General features: G+C 37.2%; 1 protein-coding gene across 14 annotated transcripts in view; it reads right to left on the bottom strand.

Moving 5' to 3' along the window:
- Nucleotides 1-21,345, bottom strand: part of LOC143348184 (uncharacterized) — a 123,966-nt gene that overhangs the window by 21,644 nt on the left and 80,977 nt on the right. For 9 of the 14 annotated variants that reach the window (XR_013080732.1, XR_013080727.1, XR_013080726.1 and 6 more), the window contains exons 2-12: nucleotides 19,572-19,633; nucleotides 18,583-18,618; nucleotides 17,347-17,382; nucleotides 15,292-15,365; nucleotides 14,730-14,814; nucleotides 11,759-11,812; nucleotides 9,390-9,569; nucleotides 8,090-8,195; nucleotides 6,514-6,584; nucleotides 1,943-2,069; nucleotides 982-1,070 (exon numbers count right to left, since the gene is read on the bottom strand). Coding sequence is in view for 2 of the 14 variants with exons in the window: in XM_076778133.1 (XP_076634248.1) it covers nucleotides 982-1,070; nucleotides 1,943-2,069; nucleotides 6,514-6,584; nucleotides 8,090-8,195; nucleotides 9,390-9,569; nucleotides 11,759-11,812; nucleotides 14,730-14,814; nucleotides 15,292-15,365; nucleotides 17,347-17,382; nucleotides 18,583-18,618; nucleotides 19,572-19,633 (920 nt within the window). In the remaining 12 variants the exon portion in view is untranslated. The remainder of the gene's footprint in view (nucleotides 1-981; nucleotides 1,071-1,942; nucleotides 2,070-6,513; nucleotides 6,585-8,089; nucleotides 8,196-9,389; nucleotides 9,570-11,758; nucleotides 11,813-14,729; nucleotides 14,815-15,291; nucleotides 15,366-17,346; nucleotides 17,383-18,582; nucleotides 18,619-19,571; nucleotides 19,634-21,345) is intronic. The other 5 variants (XR_013080728.1, XR_013080730.1, XR_013080729.1 and 2 more) reach the window with 5 other exon arrangements.

Here is a 21,345-nt window from a genome sequence, read left to right on the forward strand (position 1 = left end):
TTTTTTAATTTTGTCGAAATATTTTACACCTTTTCGAATTTTTTTCTTGAAACTGAGTAGAATTTTGGGGCTATGTCTATAAACCAAAAATGATTGTAATTGAACCCTGCAATTGAAAATAATTTTTTCAAAACGATCTGAAGAAGCTTCTTTTCGCCAAAAAATTTCAGGGAAACATGTCAATGTATGGTCAGACATTACATTTTCGGTAAGGAATTTTTTTCTCGAAAGTGCGTAGGATTTCGGGGGTATGTCTATTGACCAAAAATGATTGTAATTGATACCTGTAACTAAACATAATTTTTTTAGTATGATTTGAAATTTTTATTTTAATTATTAGTATAATTTGAAGTGTGCAGGTGGTATATAATGTAATAAATCTAATTTTTCCTTCGAATTTAAGAAAACTGTAGAAATAAGCAAAAATACTCAGCAAGTGAGACAACACTGTTCATCATTCTGGTTTTCAACGCAGATTGCGCGAGAATAATGCGCTTCTTTCTGTGGACAGGCGCTGTTTTATGTTTATAACAAATTCATTGCACATTGATCTCATAAAATTTTATTGCATAATATTTTCCATATCCATTTGAAACTCTCGCAATGGGACTTGCGCCACTTTCAAAATAAACTTTTTCATCGCTTCATTAACCAGCAAATTTTCGTGTTACAAAATCTTAATGATTTCAAATATATTAGTAACAAATTGCTTCAGAATGAGATCATGTAAAAATGAAACTATTAAGGTAGCTAACTCGATTTTTTTGGAAAATAGACTTACGCCACGTTCAAAATAAACCGCTCACATATCGTTAGGAACGTGTACACTATCGCCTTGCAAAGTCCCGTTAAAATCAAAGTCGGACAATTGCGGTCCTTCCCTTGGAAGTTTCATTCAAGCCCTGGTCCGAAGCGTCGAAAAATATAGGCTATAGTAAACAGGATATCCTGTAGCGCAATTTACACGCACAGTTTACTTACTGGCAATCCCGGGGGACCCTGGATCCCAACTTCTCCATCCGTTCCGTTCAGACCGGGCGGCCCGGGAAGTCCCTGTTCTCCCCTCGGTCCTGAAAGTTTGAATTTCTGCTAGTGGAAGTGGATCGCAAAAGCTCGACTCTTCCGCGCAATCGATAGATTTTCACGCACAGATAAGAGAGTCGATCGTTACTAAAAGTATCTTTCCTTCCTTTCTTCCTGTCCTCCGACCCCCCCGCCCCCTCTTCCCTTTCTTTCCCGTTACTCCATTCACGCACTCGCACTCATGTTCGATCATTAACCGAAGCACGCCGGTGAATTCGACGAAGTCGACCGACCGGAAACATCGCTGAGCAATTTCTCAAACGTACACCGAATGTTTCGCTACGCAGCGGGTCCAAAAAGTATCGGTGCAGCAGTTAATTTTAACAAAAACGTAGAACTTTGTTCGTTGCACAGAAATATACTTCGTAGGAAAGAAATTGTTCATTTTTGTTTCAATTTCGTTTCATTACCCTCTATATCGACAATGTCACTAGACATACTGTTAATATTTCTATTAACATTTGACGAATTTTAAAAATATAAATAAACAATTTCATTTTGGTGACGTTCGTTTCCGTAGATTCTCGAAAATATGTATACACTTTACTGTAACGAGCCAAGTTCCAGTTTCTGTTGAAATCGAATGCTTTTATAAAAATACCATCTGAGACGTATCGAATAGAGACAGCCAACGGAAACGATCACCAATCACGCATACCCAGTCGTACCGGAAACAAAGGATCGAAGTTTCCAAAAATGCGCAGAGCAAAGTGCCCCCATTTTCGTATGAACAATTTAGGTTTGCAAGTGAAAAGTGTATGGTCGAGATAGCGAGTGGAAATCGTTGGTTTTCTTTTAAGACGGCGAGGAGGGAAAAGATTCATCGTGATCCTTTTACTCGAATTTCGTGAAAATCTACCTGGAAAGCCCGTATCTCCCATGGTTCCTTTTTCGCCTCGGTAACCCCGTTCACCGGGTTCACCCTTTGGGCCCGGTAGGCCGGGTGGGCCTCTCATCAATGCCACACCGCTTTCACCTTTGAAACCCTATAACGTAACACTGTAAGGTCAGATCCAACCAGGTCCTCCATTTTCGTTCAATCGTTTTGAAAAGTATTCTTTTCCTTTCACGTCGAAGCGTTAATATCTTTCTCTTTTTCCTCAGGAGGGAGGGGCAGAAGGAGGGGATTGGTTCTTTATCAGATACTATATCTTTGACCTCTGAACGATTTTGGCAACCCCCGCTACGGTCTATCGTTTACCATGTGGTAAACAAATATCGTTTTATAATTTTTTGTTCGAAACAGTCGCGCGACGATAATTGTTCTGCCACCATTTGTGCCAAAATCGCTCGACGCGGCTACGCTACTATTAAAATACGAAATCTATACACAATAATTAACACTTAATCGACAACACAAAAAAATATACTACTCATGTCGCATGCAATTGACGACAACGGGACTCATTGTTAGTGGGATCAAATTTAGTAGAAATTGGAAGCTTTTAGAATTTCTCTTTTTCCTTTCTTTCACGCGTAATTTGCAGGTCACAGGGTATTTAAAATGATATAATTATAAAGCTCGAGGGTGTACAGTACGTATCTAATTAAATCAGAAATGGTTAGTCGTCGTAGGACTGAAAATCGATATTATTCAATTTTAAGAAAGATAAAAATTAAAAAAATGAAAAGAACTAACCGATAAATATCGATTTATCGACCTGTATTAACTAATCCATTTTAACTTAATTTAATAAGTACTGTATGTGCTCGAAATCTATAAAAAGAATTTTAATTGGTCTGTATATTTCTAATTTAGACAATTAAAGTTTAGTTACACATTATTAATGGGTTCGAATATTTAATCTATTGTTTTCCCGATATTCTCTTCGCTCGACCATCGTACGAATATCGATCGGTGTTGCAACGTGATTTATCGAAAATGGTAGTTTTCTAATTAATAAATAATTACGAACGACTCAGAAACGTTTCTTTCATCCGAGTTTCACATATAAAATAAATTATAAAAATCGTCAAAGTACCGAAATCGACTTGCTGACAGAGGACGTTTAACGTTTATATCGATAAAACAAAAAAAATAAAAATAAAAGAATTATTCTTCCGAATAGCACACGTAGCCCATCGACACGAAATCTGAAGAAGGGGGAATCGATGCCAAATATAAAATTTCAGCTTCGGGAATTAAATAGGTTCCAAGGTATTCAGTTTTATATATTTTTAGAGGAAATCATAGCTTCCAATATGCCAATGTTAACACATACGAAATAAAATATAGCCAAACCGGAGAGAAAATTCTATATTTGGCATCCATTTCCTGTCTCGCTTTCCCAAATTTCACATCGATCGGCCATCGGTTGCCATTCGAAAGGCCAACTAAGTTTCGTTATTTGATGCAGATTTGCGTCGTGCAACGATCAAGAGACAGTAGACAAGATCAGAAAAAGATTATATATAAAAAAAAAAAAAGAAAAAACCATCGAGCCCGTCATTACGCGTGAATTTGCGGGCGTATTACGCGATTACGAAAGGTCGACAATAAAGCTACATACTTGTTTAGGGGCTGTTTGATACTTACGCGACAATCGCAGGCTTGCATCGATCACCGGTGGATAAAGTTGCGAGAGCCTCAAAGCCAGGAGTAGTAGTTATTAGTTATTAATTATTTGAACCGACACACAGGGGAAGAAATGTGGTGTTACTTGCTACATTAAACACAAATTAGTTACACAAGCTACGTACACTACGCTAATTACTACTGACTAAAGTAAGCGACCAGTCTCTCTCTCTCTTTCTCTCGTCTCAACCTTCTTTCTTTTTCCCATCCGACGAAAATCACGCAACGGGGTTATCGAAAATGGGGACAGACACAAAGTTTAGCCGAATATACTCCAACTCTGCAACATAGGAACTAGATAGGCATTATACAGGGGGGACGCTGCAAACTTACTAGACATTGCAAGCTACGCAATACGATCCCCGACAAAAAGCACATAATATCGTCGGGGACCATTCGAGACTCGAACAAATGCGAAAGGCCCCCGTCTCACTTCTTTCCGACCGACGGGGAAACTTACTAATAGCCGGAATTCTCTCTCCGCCGACTCGGGGACACCCTCAGAGAGTCCTGTCGGCGTTGGAGTCCCCGATTTTGCTCTATTTACGCTTTTAACCAGCATGACGACTTAATTAACGAGTTTAGCGGCGACGATTCGTCGACCAACGACGCTGGGCCTGATTGCAAATGTCCTCGAAAACCGATCGTTCGCAGATCTGCGAATATACTTACGGTTAGACCTTAAAGTAAAGAATTCGTTAAGCGATCACTGGGTGGCCCAGAAAAACATGGCGCCGTTCGGATCGGTACACGATTCGGTTACTTATCTACGACCACGGTGTGTCTACTAAATTTCTTTTATTTTTTTCATATTTTAACTTTCGTTTTTCACAAGTTTTCTGCATTAGAGATCGTTCAATCCAGGGATTAGGCTGAAAATTGGAAGAAAAATCCGGACAGCGACGCTAGTGCAATTTCCTTGTTTTCGTATGGTTCGAAAGTTTTTTAAAAAACAAGAAATTTAATAGATCAACGCGTATCGGGGTGTAGATATTTAAGGGAGTCGTGTAAGCTCGAAAGAATATCCAAACGGTGCATTATTTTTGAGTGATTTTCCCGGCGTGATACGTTCAACGTGAGTTGAGTAGTTTTAAGTCATGGTTACGAATGTTGTGTAATGTTACACCTTAATAATCGCACGTCCGTGCCCCGCGACACAAAACCAGTGTCCCGGGGAGTATATATACCGGGTGAAGCGTTATCAAATCGCGTACGTGTTATTTGCTGCCACCAACGTTTTATTTTCTACGGACAATCGTCGTTTTCGCGATTTATTTTACGCGCGAATCGGCCTCGAAACGACCGTCACGGAGAATATGCCCTTCGATAGATCATTCGAATTTGATAATTAATTTACTTGGGCATAGAATTTTAATCAAACGTAGATTCTCGAAGCAATTTTTGGCGATTTTTTGTCGGTGAATTGCTCGATTCCAGGGGGAGGGGGGTATATTCTCCGTTCGATCGTCGTCGAAACAATGCAATTTAACGTCTACTTGTTCTACAATACTTCACTAAATGAAAAGAAGCAGGTGACCATGCAAGTGTCGCGTGCTCGCATGCTCAGGTGATTTGAATCATGCTTGTGCGTCCTCGTGACTTCTACGCAGACATCCCGAAGTCTTTTAACATCGAAAGACCAGAATGTGCTCAGGAATAATCAATTTCACGATACCAGTTCCATCGTTGAGGGAATTCGCGAAAAATCAACGTTAGAAAAACATGAAAAAAAAAAAAAAATAAAGAATGGAACAAAAACTGAACGCTCCGTGCAAATAAAAAGAAAAAAAGGATTCGATGTAGATAGTGGTGGGATTTGGAATCTTATTGTTATTAATAAATACTGTTGAGAAGGAATAAACTGTAAAGTAAGTTTCGACAAACACAAATTTTCAACCATACCTATTTATTTATTAAATCAGAAATTACCAAAATTCATTTTTATATATGTTAAAAATACTTTGAGTTGCAATCACTTTTAAATTAATAGTTTTAAGACATAAGGCCCACAATATTTTTTTGTAGAAGAGAAGAAAATTTCATTCTAGACTACTTAACTTTCCCAACAAAAGGAATAAAAATTCATCCCGTGAATACTTATTAAATAAATAAAACCCTCAAAGTTCATCTATCACCGAAATTCTTAAGAATTTATTTATTACTCCAAAAAACCCACTAGCGTAGAACGAAAGATATTTCCACGGTCGAGACAGAGAATGTTATATTTCAAATTTTATATTTAGAATTTGGATTCGATTTTCCCACCATTTTCTAGATTCGAAGCGTTCCAAATCCCAGTCGCTAGACGCAGGATAGCCACGAAAAAAAAAACAAACTAGGATAAAATCGAGTAAAACGAAGGCTGTTCGATAAAATAGCGACCCGTTTAACTGAAACCAGGGGGATTACAGTTATCGGAGAAAAATTGTTCACACGATACTTTTGTATAAAAAAGGATGTTTACGAATTATTTTGTGGGTAGGGATCGACGGTCTCCGATGATTAGTCGGTTCAGAAAATACTCTACGACGTCCACAGTCGCGTTGATCCAAGAAACCAAAATAATAACAAATGCTCAGCCAGACGCATGCGTGTCTTGCCCCGAGAAAAGCTCCAAAAAATGTTACTATCGTGCATTACGTATCATAGAGAAGTTTAAATACTCGAAAGGACGTTTGGATGTTGGTTCGAAGAAGGACGAGGAACGAGGATACGCGAGATAGACCAGGATGATATTTTCCTTTCCGAGCGTCGATGGAAAGTTGGTTGTTTCTATGGGTGGTTGTTAGGATGGAACGGTTTGTACGGTCGATTTGGTCGGTGGTCGTTGGCCGGAGGACCTCGCTGAAGCTTACCTTCTTCCCTGTCTTTCCCCGGAGACCATTCGATCCCGGCAGCCCAGGTGGTCCCTTCTCGCCCTTGGGCCCTGCGTGCATGTACATCACGTGCATAAAATAAAACATGACAGTCGTTCGTTCGCGCACGCACACACAATCTCCTCGTTAAATATACAGGAGCATAATTGAACCGATAGAATTTCTATTGAAATATGATAATTCACTTACATGTTTTCACTGAATATCCGGGAAGACTTCACTCCACTCCAAAATGCAATTTTTGGGGTTTTTTGGAATCTTTTGAAGGAAGGGACGGGGGGGGGGGGGGGGTGTAAAATATTTTTGTATCGAGTATAAGTACATATATTTAAATCTGTATTTGATCAGTAATCACGATTATTTTCAAAAAATTTTTAAAGAAAATTTAAAAAAAAGAACGCGTTTCACGCTAGAGGACCCCCTTGGTCTTGAAGGATTGTTAACTATGCAAATGAATTATCATTTTCTGGGAAAGCTATCGGTTTACTTTTGCTCTTCGCAATCGGAATTCACTTTCTTGGGGAAAATTCGTTTCAAACGTTTCCGAACACTGTTTGCTGGCGCAGGACAATGTTTGTAACAATTAAAAACCATCGTTATACCTAAATTCTTATACCTTATACCTATTGATTATTTTGTTTGATTTAAAATGTATTTTTTTTGTAATCGTTATCCATATAGTAATTATAGGGACGATTTTCAATTCTGGGGTTCATTTCACATAATTTATACAGTGACCTACAATGAAAATCGCCTAGATCTAATCACCCTGAAAATTAGTATAAATATTAGTGATTAATAAAAAGTAAAGAAACATTAAGCCATGTCAAACATTAACCGCTTCCGTGTTCCTATAATTGTAATTAGACATGAAGTTTATTACTAAGTTTTCATGTACTTGTTTCTAATATACATTCTCGGGGTAAATAAGATCAACCATAAAATATTAACGTCGACTTCTAAGATTAAAAGTATCCTACTGTATCTCCCATATAGATATTTTTTTAACCACAGCCTTGTCTCTTTACTTATTGAATGATCCTTTCAAATACAATACAACTTAACCAGCTTCGTCAATCTACGAATTGAAAACTATAATCCATATCGTCCTATGTGGCCACCTCTCCATATATAGGGTGTCCCACGCAATTGAGAAAAACTATATCTCTAAACGGTTAGAGACACAAAATGTGATTTTGTTTATTTTTATGCATCCAAAAAATGCAATTCTCTTTCCAAATTTGTTTTTAGTAAACGATAAATGGCATACTAAGAAAACGAAAGAAAGAAAACTTGCTATTTTTTTCTGACCAACAACACAGTGTATAGTAATTTTGTGTGTTTGCAATTACTCGGTCTGCTGTAATTTTGTATTTACCTTAAACGATCTGGTATTCCACCTACGCTGCATTAGCTCTATCTTTTCATGAAATTTTTTTGTGTCTCTGACCGTTTTGGAGACGTAGCATTTTCCCAGTCGCGCGGGAACACCCTGTATCGTGGACAGAACTCATCAATCTCGAGAGAATTAAAATTACACCGCCTGTATGCTTACCAGGTGGTCCTGGTGGACCAGGCTTTGCTTCCAATATTCCAGTTGGAAACGGTTCGCCGGTCAAGGACGTCGTTAATCCCCGTTCGCCTTTATCGCCCCTGTCACCCTGCGAATAATGTAATTTCGATTAATGGTATTAACAATGGCCTTGATAAACTAGGACGAGCCAGGACATCTCATTCAGTCGTTTGCGGTGAAAGAACTTCCTTTTGGAACGTTTCAGAACGTTTAAAATCACTTTGTCCTGCATTTCAAATGCCTTCAAACTACGTCAAACATTGATCTCGCACAGAAAACTGACAAATCGAAACTCAGCTGATACGTCAAATGAAATTCAAAGGAAATTGTTAACACTGTTTCCGTCAAAGGTGTCGAAAGTTACAATTTACAATTGCAATTATTTTCGAAGTTTCATTTTTCTTCGATCGACTTTCCGACATTTCGTACAGTAATTTAAAATTTCTATAGTGAAATATTTAAATTTATGTTGGAATAAATAAAATGTAATATGTGATAAGTGTTCGCAATAATATGGGAACAAATTTTTAAACAGTAAAATATTATTTCGGATACGGGAGGCTCGTGGTACCGCGTTGATTGACATGGTGGTCACCGGTGACCGACACTTTCATATAACGCGTTGCAATGTTGTTTACAAGAATTTTGATACTTGTAAAATTTTAAATGATACTACTTTAATTTGAATTATTGTAAAATAACTCCTGAGATTAACCATATTGAGATTAACACGTTGATTGCAATGGTGGTCAGCGGTGACCGACACTTTGAACTTACAACGCGTTGCAATGTTGTTTATAAGAACCCTAATATTAGTAAAATTGTGAATAACGCTACTTTAATTTGAAACAATGTAAAGTAAGATGAAGTAGTCAGTTACTTGAGGTATTAAGCTTATTAACACGTTATTGCCATGGTGGTCACCGGTGACCGACACTTTCAACTTACAACGCGTTGCAATGTTGTTTACAAGAACTCTAATATTAGTAAAATTGTGAATAACATTACTCTAATTTGGAATAATGTAAAATAAGATGAGGTATTCAGCTCAATATTGATTGCAATGGCGGTCACTGGTGACCGACACTTTGAACTTACAACACGTTGCAATATTGTTTAGAATGAAAGAACTCTAATGCTTGTAAAATAACAAATTCCCCATTAAATTATCGAACATTTCAATACAATGTTGACAACATTTTTGGACAAAGAAAACTGGCGTGTCAGTTAACGTGTTAAATACCGTTTCTAATGGTAGAATGAGTAATAATTGTTGCGGTACCTTGAGGCCCTGAAGGCCGGGCGTTCCGGAGGGCCCAATGGGCCCGATCGGTCCTGGTGGTCCCCTTTCCCCGGGCGGGCCGACGTCACCTGGTGCTCCTTGCCTGCCCTCGTGCCCGGGAAGCCCTTCGGCCCCCGGAGGGCCCGCTAGGCCCGGTGGGCCAGGTTCTCCTGGCTCTCCCTGTTACGTTCCAAGAGCGTTACGTCGTTACCGCTTTCTTCCGGCGAGAGCCCTCGACAAGAGTGTCTCTCGGTACTCGTCGGTTTGTGCCACAGACGGAAGGAACAGGAAGAGGAGCAACGGGGGAAACTGTCGATGGTGAATATAAAAAGAGGCAGACAGAAGAAAACAGAGAGACAGGGGAGAGAATGGTCGGTTCAGAGAAAAATGGTAAGCTGGTGGAAGAAGATTGCGGACAGAGGCGAAGAAAAAGCTCGCGGGAAAACTGCGCGTGGATACGAAAGCATAAATCCTTTTTATGTTTAATGGGTTATGTGTATATAAAGGACCACACAACTAGTGTACAAATAGTAATAATAAATCGATGTATTATACATCGGTGTTCCTGGAGGGGGATTAAAAAAATTAGTTAATTCTAATTTACAAACGAATTTTCGAATAAATCTAATATTTGCACTCGTTATTCGAGAATAAAATTCACCAAAATTTTGGCAAGGGTGCGAAGTTGTTAAAGGCGAAATATATCTACGTTTGCATGTATTCGAAACTCGATTAAAATAAATTTGGGAGTCGTTCCTAAGAAAACTATAGTTTATGGAAATAGTTTCCACGCACAGTTTTGAGTTTTCAGAGCGACATGCACGTGTCAGGTAACAACGAATTCAAGGAGTGCGAGTGCCTTTGTGCCGTAACTTGGTGAAAGTTACTGTCCATTGATAAGATCGTACGCTAAAACTATTAATTTCCGTGATTCGTAAAAACTCTAACGCGAATATTTCAGAGGAAGGTTCAAGTGCGTCAAATCTACTTAATAATTCTTTTACCGCAACAAATTACTGTTTAAATAATCTATTAAAAAGTATCTAATTAGTAATTATAAAAAGTTTTGATCTAGCATTTTTGTGTCTGTTTCTATAAATTCCAAATACTCCAATTCCGAACGAATTTTCAAATTTCTTTTGAAACTCAACGCAAGTAATATCGTATCGAACAGTCATCCTCGTAATCAGTCTTAATCGTAATTTAATTTGAGCTTCGGGACTTCGTTTGTAAATACAAATTCTCTCTTAGTACGTATTTGTGTACACATCTAAAATACACATACACCTACACACATCTACGCAAAAGACTTGCACATTCGTCTCTCGAAACACGTAACACACATATATATACGTATATATATGGCACTACGCTTCAAAAGCTTCACATTTATAAGAACGGTGGAATAAATAACATGCGATACACGTCATGCGAGCACCTTTTGTTCGTCGAGGTGCGTTTGATTTCGCGCGAGCTGCTTTGGAGGTAAACTAGCATGCAGAAGAAACAGGGTCGTGCTTCGTTTATTTACGTCCAGGACGTTTGTACTGAAAAAATTTCAACGAAAAATGTTTCTGTTAAGCCGATACTGTTACTCGTGAACGAATTTAAAGTAAAACGAAAAAAAAAAAAAGAATAGGAAAATGGTTACACAATGACAGGGACCGTTTTAAATTTACTGAAAATCCAGCGTAAACAATAAATTTTCTCGTTAACTTTCCCTGACATTGTACGCTTTTACGCGAATTTTATGAAACGGTAAAAAGAAAAAATACAGCGACAAAACACGTTCTAGATTTGCACGGCCCTGAGGAAACAGGTAAAAAAAGAATAAAATAAGAAGGTGCTAGATAGATAGATATTTCTATGAAGAGAAGTTTCGATTTTGTCCTTCTTAATTTCTCGAAATTTCTTTCAACGCGTGGTTCGATTCACCAAGTAAACGACGGTCGACCGTATTCTCCTTTCCGCGTAATCAAAGCGCTCGAAACGCGCCTCTCGCCTCCATTTTTCATCTTCTCTCTGTCGTTGCGCTAACCGTCAAAGTGGGAACGCGCGAAACGACCGAAAAACGACTCTAAAACGCGATTTTTAATGAATGTTTGTACGCGGATGGTCTTTGATTGCACAAACCCGGGAGAACATATCTACGTCAAACGCACGCAGATAGAATGCGATTTATTGTTCCGTGAAATTGGCACTGATAAATTGAGCAGACCGTCCCATCAAAAGAGCGGCGATTTAACAAATACTTGCCCCGCGTAGAGAATACCAAATCGAATGCCTGGAGAATCGATGGTAAGGAAACGAAAAGAGGGGGGTTGGTTGGGGGAGAGGGGGAGGGGCTCCCAAAGAGCAGGCGCACTTACTTTCAGTTGTATGATGGTCTGCGCTGAGATATTATGCCCTTGCTCCTGAAGTCCCTAGAAGTAGGTCAACACTACGGGTAAAAACCAAATCGCTACCGGATGAAAACATAAGGGGTAATGGGGAGGCGGGGGAAATCTAAAATGGACTGTTTTTTGGGGTATCTCGTTTTCTCATTGCTCTTCCGAATCCAAGGCATGCCCAGAGATATACCTAAATACTGTAACTTAAAATAAATACCATTACCAACCAAAAACCAAAGTTCACTGAATGCCACGACACCGCTTTGGCGCTAGCGTAACAATTACTGCTGGAATATTTATAGACGATCGTGTTACGTTCGGTGGAAAAAGTTGTCAGGATCTGAGCAACGAAAACTCGCTATACAGATAACTGGGATCATGCAAACAATGTTTTAAATATCTTAACCGAAGTGTATTATACAGGGCGTCCGGCCAACCCTAACAAAAATTTTAATGAGAGATTCTAGAGGCCAAAATAAGACGAAAAGCAAGAATACCAAATTGTTGATTGAAGCTTCGTTAAAAACTTATTAGCAAAACTATTGTTAAAAATTATTAATAAAATTTGTCCACCCTACATGAATTTTTTTCTCAAAAGTGCGTAGGATTTCGAGGGTGCGTCTATTCACCAAAAATGATTGTAATTGACCACCGCGACCGAAAATAATTTTTCCAGAATGATTTGAAACTTTTCAATTTCGGCACTTCCTGAATTTTTTTCTCGAAAGTGTGTAAGATTTCGGTGGTATGTCTATTGACCAAAAATGATTGTAATTGATTCCCTCAAACGAAAATAATTTTTTTAAAACGATTTGAAAGTTCTTTTTTTCGTCGAAAAAATTAGGCAGCTACCCCCTGTCGATTTCTCTTAAACATTCGTTTTTGATTTTTAATAAATTTAATTGGCGCTCTACAGAAAAGTTGTTTAATACTTTTTTGTATGTATCCATGAGCTCTACTTCGGGGAAAAGTTTCATTGAAATACATGCACTATTGTAGGAGTTATGGCCGTTTGAAAATTGGAACACTTTTATGGGGTTTTTCGCATTTTACGGGGTCAAGGAGCAACTTTTCCAATATTTTTAGAATTTCTACATATTCTTCACTAAAATACGCGGTGATTGCTTTTTGAAACATTAAAATCGTCCAATCCGTTCAGGAGCTATGGCATTTTAAAGATTCACATGAAATTTCGAGGAAGCATGTTCTGGCCTCACATTAGATTTTCGGTAAGGAATTTTTTTCTCGAAAATGCGTAGCATTTCGGGGGTATATGTAATGACTAAAAATGATTGATATTTACTCCTGCAACTAAAAATAATTTTTTCAGAATGATCTGAAATTTTTTAATCTCCCCGAAAAATTTTGCATTCGATATGGAACTGTAAACGTTAATAACTTTTTAACGAAGCCTCAATTAACAAATTGGTATTCTTGATTTTCGTCTTATTTTGGCCTCTAGAATCTTTCATTCAAATTTTTCTCAGAGGTGGCTGAACACCCTGTATGTAGGGTCAGTTGTCCTAATATGGAATACGTGCCTAATTTGAAACACCGCCATATTAAAGAATCGTGACTTTGCTATCTATTGGCGATGAATGCAATCGATTACGATTGTCATTTGTTGCAACTAGCGTGCATATGCCCGAATTTCAAAGCAACACGTGTTCGTAAAAGAATATTCAAGAAAATATCACAGTCTGAGTTTTTACAAGATGATCTTTGACCTAATATTATAAATAATAATATGAGTGCATCAGCTTTGTGTTAGCTCGATTATTTCTTCAAACATGGTCAAATTTTCGCAACAATTGTCAAAATTATGAATTTCTATTTCGTAAATCTAATATTTCTAAAAACTCAAGAAATAATAATGTGCCTAATATGCAATATTTCATATTACGGACCACATACTTCTGATTCCATTTTGACTACATAAAACATGTTTTCTGTTCTTTAGATGTCGTCTAACGTACAACAACAATTGAAAGATAATCCAAATCTTTCGATTGATACCATAGCAAATAATCCTCTGGGAAGGAAGCCAGTGTTTTCTCCGGATATATGGATATGGACAATTGTTATTATGGTTTGGCTGGCTTACCAGTTCGCTCGGGCAAATAAGATAAAAAAATCCATTAAACGATAATGGAATTAGAGGATTCCAAAAATAACAAATTATGTTCTTTTATAAATAAAGAATTATAAATCGTGCGCTACTTATTTCCTTATATCACACTGTCCCTCTCTAAAAGCGTAAATTCGATATACTATGCTGCACTAATATGGAAAATTAGGATCTCGGTAAAAAAAGTAAACATTTCAAAAGAGCATAAAATATTCAAGTTTTTATAAAAGTTCTGCAAGCAAGCGAAACATGTGTATAAAAGTATTCCATATCAGGGCAACCGACCTTATACACACGTGCTTAATTAATATTTGGCCAGTTATCGGTATATTCACCTTGGTTCGAAGTCGTTTCGTTCGTCGAGCGCCAATAGCGATCGAAAACGATTCGAACAGCTCTTTCCTGCTCGCGGAACGGTCGGTTCGAAGTTACCGGACGAAAATGTCCAGCATCGTCGCCAAAGCAGTGTGTCGTCGCACGTGGAACGAACGAGAACGCTACACCGAAAGCACCGCACGAGGCAACGACTAGAAATAGTACTGCGTCTAGGAGTGCGGACAGAAAACTCGTCAGATATATGTATAGGATTCGAATATGGAGACAAAGTGTGGACCGGCAGGAATGCTACTGGATACGGGAGATCAAAGGAGGAACACCGGAGGGGGAGAAGATGCGGTAATGGAAGAAGATGAAGACCACGTAGAAAAAGAGGAAAAAGAGGGGGGCGGTGGGTGGGGGGCAGAAGAAGCAGGAGCAGCGACGACGAGAAGAGATTTCTGAACCGCAACACGAGCCGTGTTGCCTTCCGAAGAGGCCGGTTACCTTCAGAGCGACGATTTCCGCATAGCCGAGCGTCCCGCCGCGAAGCGTCGTCACCGACCTCTTCAACCCTAATCCCTGTGCATTGACCCGTAGGCGAAAAGATGGTTTATATTGTTAATCTGCATCGTCGAAGATCGATACGTCGAGAAAATAACACTTTACAACCTATCAAGAATCCGTACAAATCGCTCCATCTTATTAACTACAATGTTTGGATAACTGCGAGCCACTTTAGGCTCGGATAAGTGAACGGTCGAACTCGGGCGAACTTAATTCGCGAACGACGGATCCATTTGTAGAACACCTCCCTTTAGATTTTTGTTTATCGATTTATCGCGAATGAAGTTTGCCCAACTGATGCGGACTCGAATGTAGACGAGATACACGTGACAAGTTCGCGTCTTCACCTCCAAGCTTTATTCTGAAATTATTTTTGCTATCGTTCGAGAACGAATTCAACAGTTAAGATGGTCGAGTTAGGTGGGGCACTCTGTATAGTCGATAATTTTGTCAAGTGATCGCGTTTTCTTTTTTCCAGTGTTACTATATAGCGTAGTTAGATACCTTTACTGCGGAAAAGACGTCAAACCCGGGACTCCCCAGTTCGCCTTTCTGTCCCTTCTCTCCCGGTCGACCCTGCAAAGGAAACACGCCGTTAAATTCGACAGAAAAATAACAACTTGATACGACAAAACCGGGGAAGCAAAAGCACCGTGTTTTATCGGAGACGTTTGCTACAAAACGTGGAACCTTTTATAACGTAACATCTGTGACAGTTAACCATTGTTTCACGGGTTTAGAAACAAGTGAATGTTGGTTTTCCTACGTTTGCAACCTTCTTTTTCAGTATCGTGACGCTAGATTTACGGACATTATATAGCTTCTTTTGTTTAAACTCATTACATTGATATGGACAGGACTAAAATCCTCTTTTCTCTTCTTTAAATTGTATCGTTACATAAATAAAATTCGATGTAAATTGCTGGAAAATAATATTTATGATTCCTGTCATTTTAAATTTGAGTTCTAATCTAGTGTTCAATAAATTTCTTATCGACCCTTCAATAGTTTGAAATTTACATAACAAAATTGTTTTCCGTAATTTAGAGGCAGTTCAATTTAAATAAATAGTTTTTTTTTCAAAAAGAATATACATTTATTAATTAATAATGTCACTGTGAAATAATAATACTAGATTTGATACTAGAAAGTTCTAATACCTACCAGTTTTTGGTATTAGAAATTATCAGCAGGAGAAAACGAAACATTAAAGCGTAATTCTCCAATAGCCACAACAGAAACTTCTAATAATATTAACCTAATATTTTATGGTTTCTTCAAACAGTTGCAACGGACACAGTAGTTGAAACAATCGATCGACTTCTAAGAAAGCATATTAGAACTATGCATTTAGACTGCACATTGGAAAAAAATGTCACTTGTTTCCTTCTTAGATGCGAAATGATCCCATGTTTTAGATCCTATTAAAAACGTACTGCTTTTCTATTTCCCCCGGTTGAAGTCTAATTCTACAAAGTATTTTATTTTACATACGTAAAAAATTACATCAAAGTGAATTCATAATGTTCCAATCGTTTATATCCAAAAATGTTTACGTTGTTTTTCAGATAACGAAGAACATAATGTTTTCATAATGCCCCCATGGTGATACTGTGGAATTAATTGTAAAAAGAAAATTTACAAACTCAAGAAATCGATCGTGAAAGAATGATCAAACTTGAAAAATAATGCCAAGTAAAAATTTTTGGTGTTTTTTGTTAGAAATAGCGTATAGTAATCAATACTTGTGACTTTGACGCTTACACGATGGTCTGTTTTGCATTGCGCGTATCCAATTTACTATTTCGTCGAAAGAACGCTGCGGGCTGTGTAGTACGTGTCATTTTAACATATTTATGGTTGATAGGCGAAACGACATAGCTCGCGTTTCTCGTGTTTCTCTGTACCGAACATAAATCCACGATTCTTCGATCGAGTTTTACCTCGGTGCTACGAGGTTTAACAGACTCTTTCCCTTTAACGAAATCGAGTTTCTTTTGAGAGTTAGAACAGCAAGACCTTTACCAAAGTACCTATGATACGCAAGAATATACATTTCACGAAGGAAAAGCAAAGTCTACTCGAAGGCAAGAGCGAAATTTATTTCAAATATTGATTTAAAAATAATCATTTCAAATAATTTTAACTGGTACTTCGTAAATAATGTATTTCAATCGTTCTCGAGTCTTCCTTTGAGCATTTAATAGTATAGTAATATAAAATATTGATTATTTCGAGAAATAATATTTATTTTTGAAATTGAATAATATATAGGAATAATAATATGTGTGTAATAGTAACTCCAACAATATTTATATAAGTAATATAATACAATCTGATTGTTTATAATGGTATTGTGGCAAATGTAATCAAATTATATTTTGTCCTACTCTGTTTATGTACTTGCTACAAAATTATAATATTGATATTTATCGTTAAAACTGATTTTCTATCTACGAGACAATAAACTGTTCCCACGATCAAAATTATTATACGCAGTCAAAACACGAAGTCTTTAACGATAAGTCTAGATAAAACTACGTAAATTTTAACTTACCGGATCACCTTTGGGTCCGTCCAACCCGATGGGTCCCTGAAAGAAGACATTAGTAAGTTCGAATGGCCAATCGCTGGCAACGACGACGAAAGAAAGTGAAAAATCGAAAAGGCTGCGGGCAGCCTTTGAAAACATAATTCCTTGTGTATGTAATATGCACGTACGCAAGCATACGCGACAGATAGAGTCGTTATTACGTGTCGAACGCTAAAATGCTTCCAAATATGTAGTCCGCCATTATTCTAATCGAGAGTATACTCCTAGACATTTCATTTGTAGGCCTTTCTTGTGATTTTTTAAAAAGAAAACCATAGATTGGTTTCTGTTTGGATTTTGTATATATCTTTACCGATGTTTCGAGAGTATACGATATTTTTTTCAAGTAAATATATAGTAAATTGTACGAGTTACAAATTAACAATGAAAGTTCCATTAAGAGGGTATTTTAATCTAGATGTGCATCTTCAGGCCTTCTTTGTTATTTTTTAAAAAGAAAACCGTAGATTGGTTTCTGTTTGGATTTTGTATATATGTTTATTGATGTTTCGAGGGTATGCAGTATTTTTTTTAAGCAAAAATAGTATAAATTGTACGAGTTACAAATTATCAATGAAAGTCCCTTGAAGAGTATTTTAATCTAGACATCCAATTTTTAGACATTCTTTGTTATTTTTTAAAAGGAAAACCGTAGATTGGTTTCTGTTTGGATTCTGTATATATCTTCATCGATGTTTCGAGGGTATACGATATTTTTTTCAAGTAAAATTAATGAAAATTGTACGAGCTACAGTGACATTGATCGTACCTATTCTTATTGAAACCTTCGTTTTGTCAAGAGAATGGAGTCTAAAATCCATACATCCGGTGTTAATTAAGTAAACGATCAACTGGAAAAATTAACACCATATTTGGAAGCAAACATTGAAATTTGATTTCTTCGTTTGATGCATGTATGATTCTGGGTGTAAAAATGTATAAAAAAAAAAGGATATTGAGCCAAAATCCAGGAAGAAAGCACAAATTAAATGGGCAGAAAAATTTACAAATAGGCCAAGACAGAAAAAGATAAAAGACAAACAAGAGATCTACGTAAAGTAAGCTAATACAAAATACGATTTAATGGTTATGTAAGAGTGTGAAGGGACAGTAAATGGATAGAGTGTAGAAAACCGAGATGAAATAGAGAAGAATAGACAGAGACATAAAGGACTGGAAAGAAAATAAAAAATAATATACCGGAAACCCGTTCTTGCCCGGCGTCCCGGCCACGCCCTGTAAGAAGGGTTATACAAAAATTAAAAACTCATTTACACGGAAAGTGGGTTAGGTACTCTCGCGTTCATGCAAAAGCAATTATTCCGCGAACCAATCGTGTTTGTAATATTATTGCTGTACACGTTCCGTTACCGGAAGGTATCAATAATTGCTCCAATCAATTCGATATTTCGATAACGGTTAATCACGCACGGTTATCGATATCATAATCTTCAATCGCACGTCCATCTTAATCGAACACATCTACGCTGGGACACGGTTTGCACAAACCTACTCCAAACCAGGGTTTAGAACACTGGCCGAAAATTGTTTCGATGGACTTTATTGAAACATTTTTTCTGCGTTTACAGGCCGCCTAAATGGAAAGTTTCTTTTGTTTAAAACTGTAAAGAATTCTGATACGTTGGCTGAAAACAGTATACAAAAGGGAAACGACTCTGTTAGGGTATCTTTATTATTATACCATCAGGTTTGATTCTCTTCAGTCTTCTAAGTATAATCCTTTTTTAAAGATATAAAGTGACAATGTAAAAATGTAAAAATTTTTGCCAACAAAAGGTAAAAAAAAAATCCCTAAAAAATCCTTCTGGAATTATTTTCGAAAGCGGAGTGAAAAATTTGTTTTCCGAGCCAACATCGGTATTTCGACGTTCACGAATGGAATGATCATGGTTGTTTCAACGAGCTTGGTTTTCGACCCATTTGCAATCTGATATAAACGCCACGAATCCGATCCTTTGTTGTCCCATCGCGGATGTGCGTTCGATTAGAAACAGCCACAGCGTGTCTGTTGTTACGAATTCGAAGAGATTGTTCATATATACAGTTAGCAAATATGTCATGCTCGAAACTGCACTCTAAAATACGTGAACTGTACCGTGCAGGCATATCGGGTGCACTACGGGAGGAAGGATTTCTTGGTGCTTGGAAAAAGAAACGAATCTACTCACCTGGGGGCCCAAGTCGCCCTTCTTTCCCCTCTTCCCCCTCTTTCCGGCTGGGCCCGGTGGACCTACAACACGAACAAACAATCATTTATGGACGAAACACTCCGGCGAATAAAACAAAACAATGTCAGAAAGGCGAAAATGTGTTTTGAAATTGTAAATTGTCAATTTTTTTTTTTATCGTCGTACGATTCAAGGTTATTGAATAATTTTATTTCCAAATAATGGACGAGCATTATAGATTCGTTTGTAAACTAGTTGTTGCCAGTACTCTAATCTTTGAATTTACAAATTTTATTCCACGTTCTGGGTGTCTTATAATTTTGTCCACTAATGTGGAATGGCGAAGAATCGTATAATCGGAAAATTTTGTATTTCCCTATGTGCTTGGATCCTCGAATCATGTTCTAATGCCTCGTCCACCCTCCATTTTCCACCTATCGGTGCCAGGGATATTATAGTCTTCGAAAGTAAACGGAGGAGAGATAGGAAAATGGAGAAATTGTAGTAAGCGATATTGGCAAAGTGCGAACTAATTTTCGTCAACTTGTTTACAATCTGGGATATAAATCTTCGCAACAGCTGACCAGACGAAATAAGAAACGCGGTAACAAGAAAAGTTCTGAAGTTAATATTGGCAGATTTCGAGGGAAGTTGGAAACAATGTCCTGGCAGCGGCCGTGACACGAAAAAACGACCATTTCTGCAAAATGGAAGTTTCTTTCGTAACGCGCGTGTAGTGTAAATGTTAGTTACAAATATTATTTTGTCTAAAACACTCGTTTGTCCATATCATATAAAATCACATTATTAGTCCATATTATTTATAATTTATATCAGGCAATAGTTATAATGGCGCTTAATAATACGTATCGTGTAAATGTTAATTACAAACGTTATTTTGATTAAAACACGAACATAATCGCGTGACCACGAAATTAATTGTCGACGTACGAGCGCATAATGTCCATTGACAATTTCTGTTCTGTCATGATTTATCTTCCTGTAATTGACAATTTATTTTATTTCATTGCATTAATGTGAATGTTAGTTATATGTTCACTTTATTTTAGGAATTTCTGTTCTATCGTGATTTGTCTTCCTTTATCAGACAATTTATTTTATTTCATTGCATTAATGTAAATGTTAGTTTTATTTTCACTTTATTTTAGGAATTTTTATGCCCATTGAACTGTTTCTGTTCTGTTTTGTAATTGACAATTTATGTATAATGATTACACATTAATCATTACATTAATGTGAATGTTAGTTTTCTGTTCACTTTATTTTTAGAATTTTTATGTTTGAGAAATTTTATTTTCATATTGTTTATTTGTATATTGATTGTAATCATATTGTTTTCTCATAAATTGAGAAAGATTTAGAATGACTTAGAATAAGATTTTCATTTACGTGTTATTTATTAAATTCTTATTTTACATTGCAATCTAAATTCCTTGTGTTTCTAACGGAGTATGTGCCGATGTAGGGCACAGTAGATACAGCGGCTGACCATCGCGCAGAGATATTCTAAAATATTGATTTTGCTTTTCCAAACTAACTCGTCTTTGTTTTTAGTTCCTGTCATATTTCTATGTTTGCTTCCGGATCCATCGAGGGAACGTCAACAGAAGATATCTATGCATTCACCAATTATAAACTCTCAGGCTAACAATAGCAACCTTGTACACCATGTGAGAGAAGGAAGACTTCTCTAGGTTTGTTAATTTTACCGATTTTAGTAGTTCAATTCTCCATAGTTCTCAAGATTTTCTTT

The sequence above is a fragment of the Colletes latitarsis genome, chromosome 11 (assembly GCF_051014445.1).
Source record: "Colletes latitarsis isolate SP2378_abdomen chromosome 11, iyColLati1, whole genome shotgun sequence".
Classification (NCBI taxonomy): domain Eukaryota; kingdom Metazoa; phylum Arthropoda; class Insecta; order Hymenoptera; family Colletidae; genus Colletes; species Colletes latitarsis.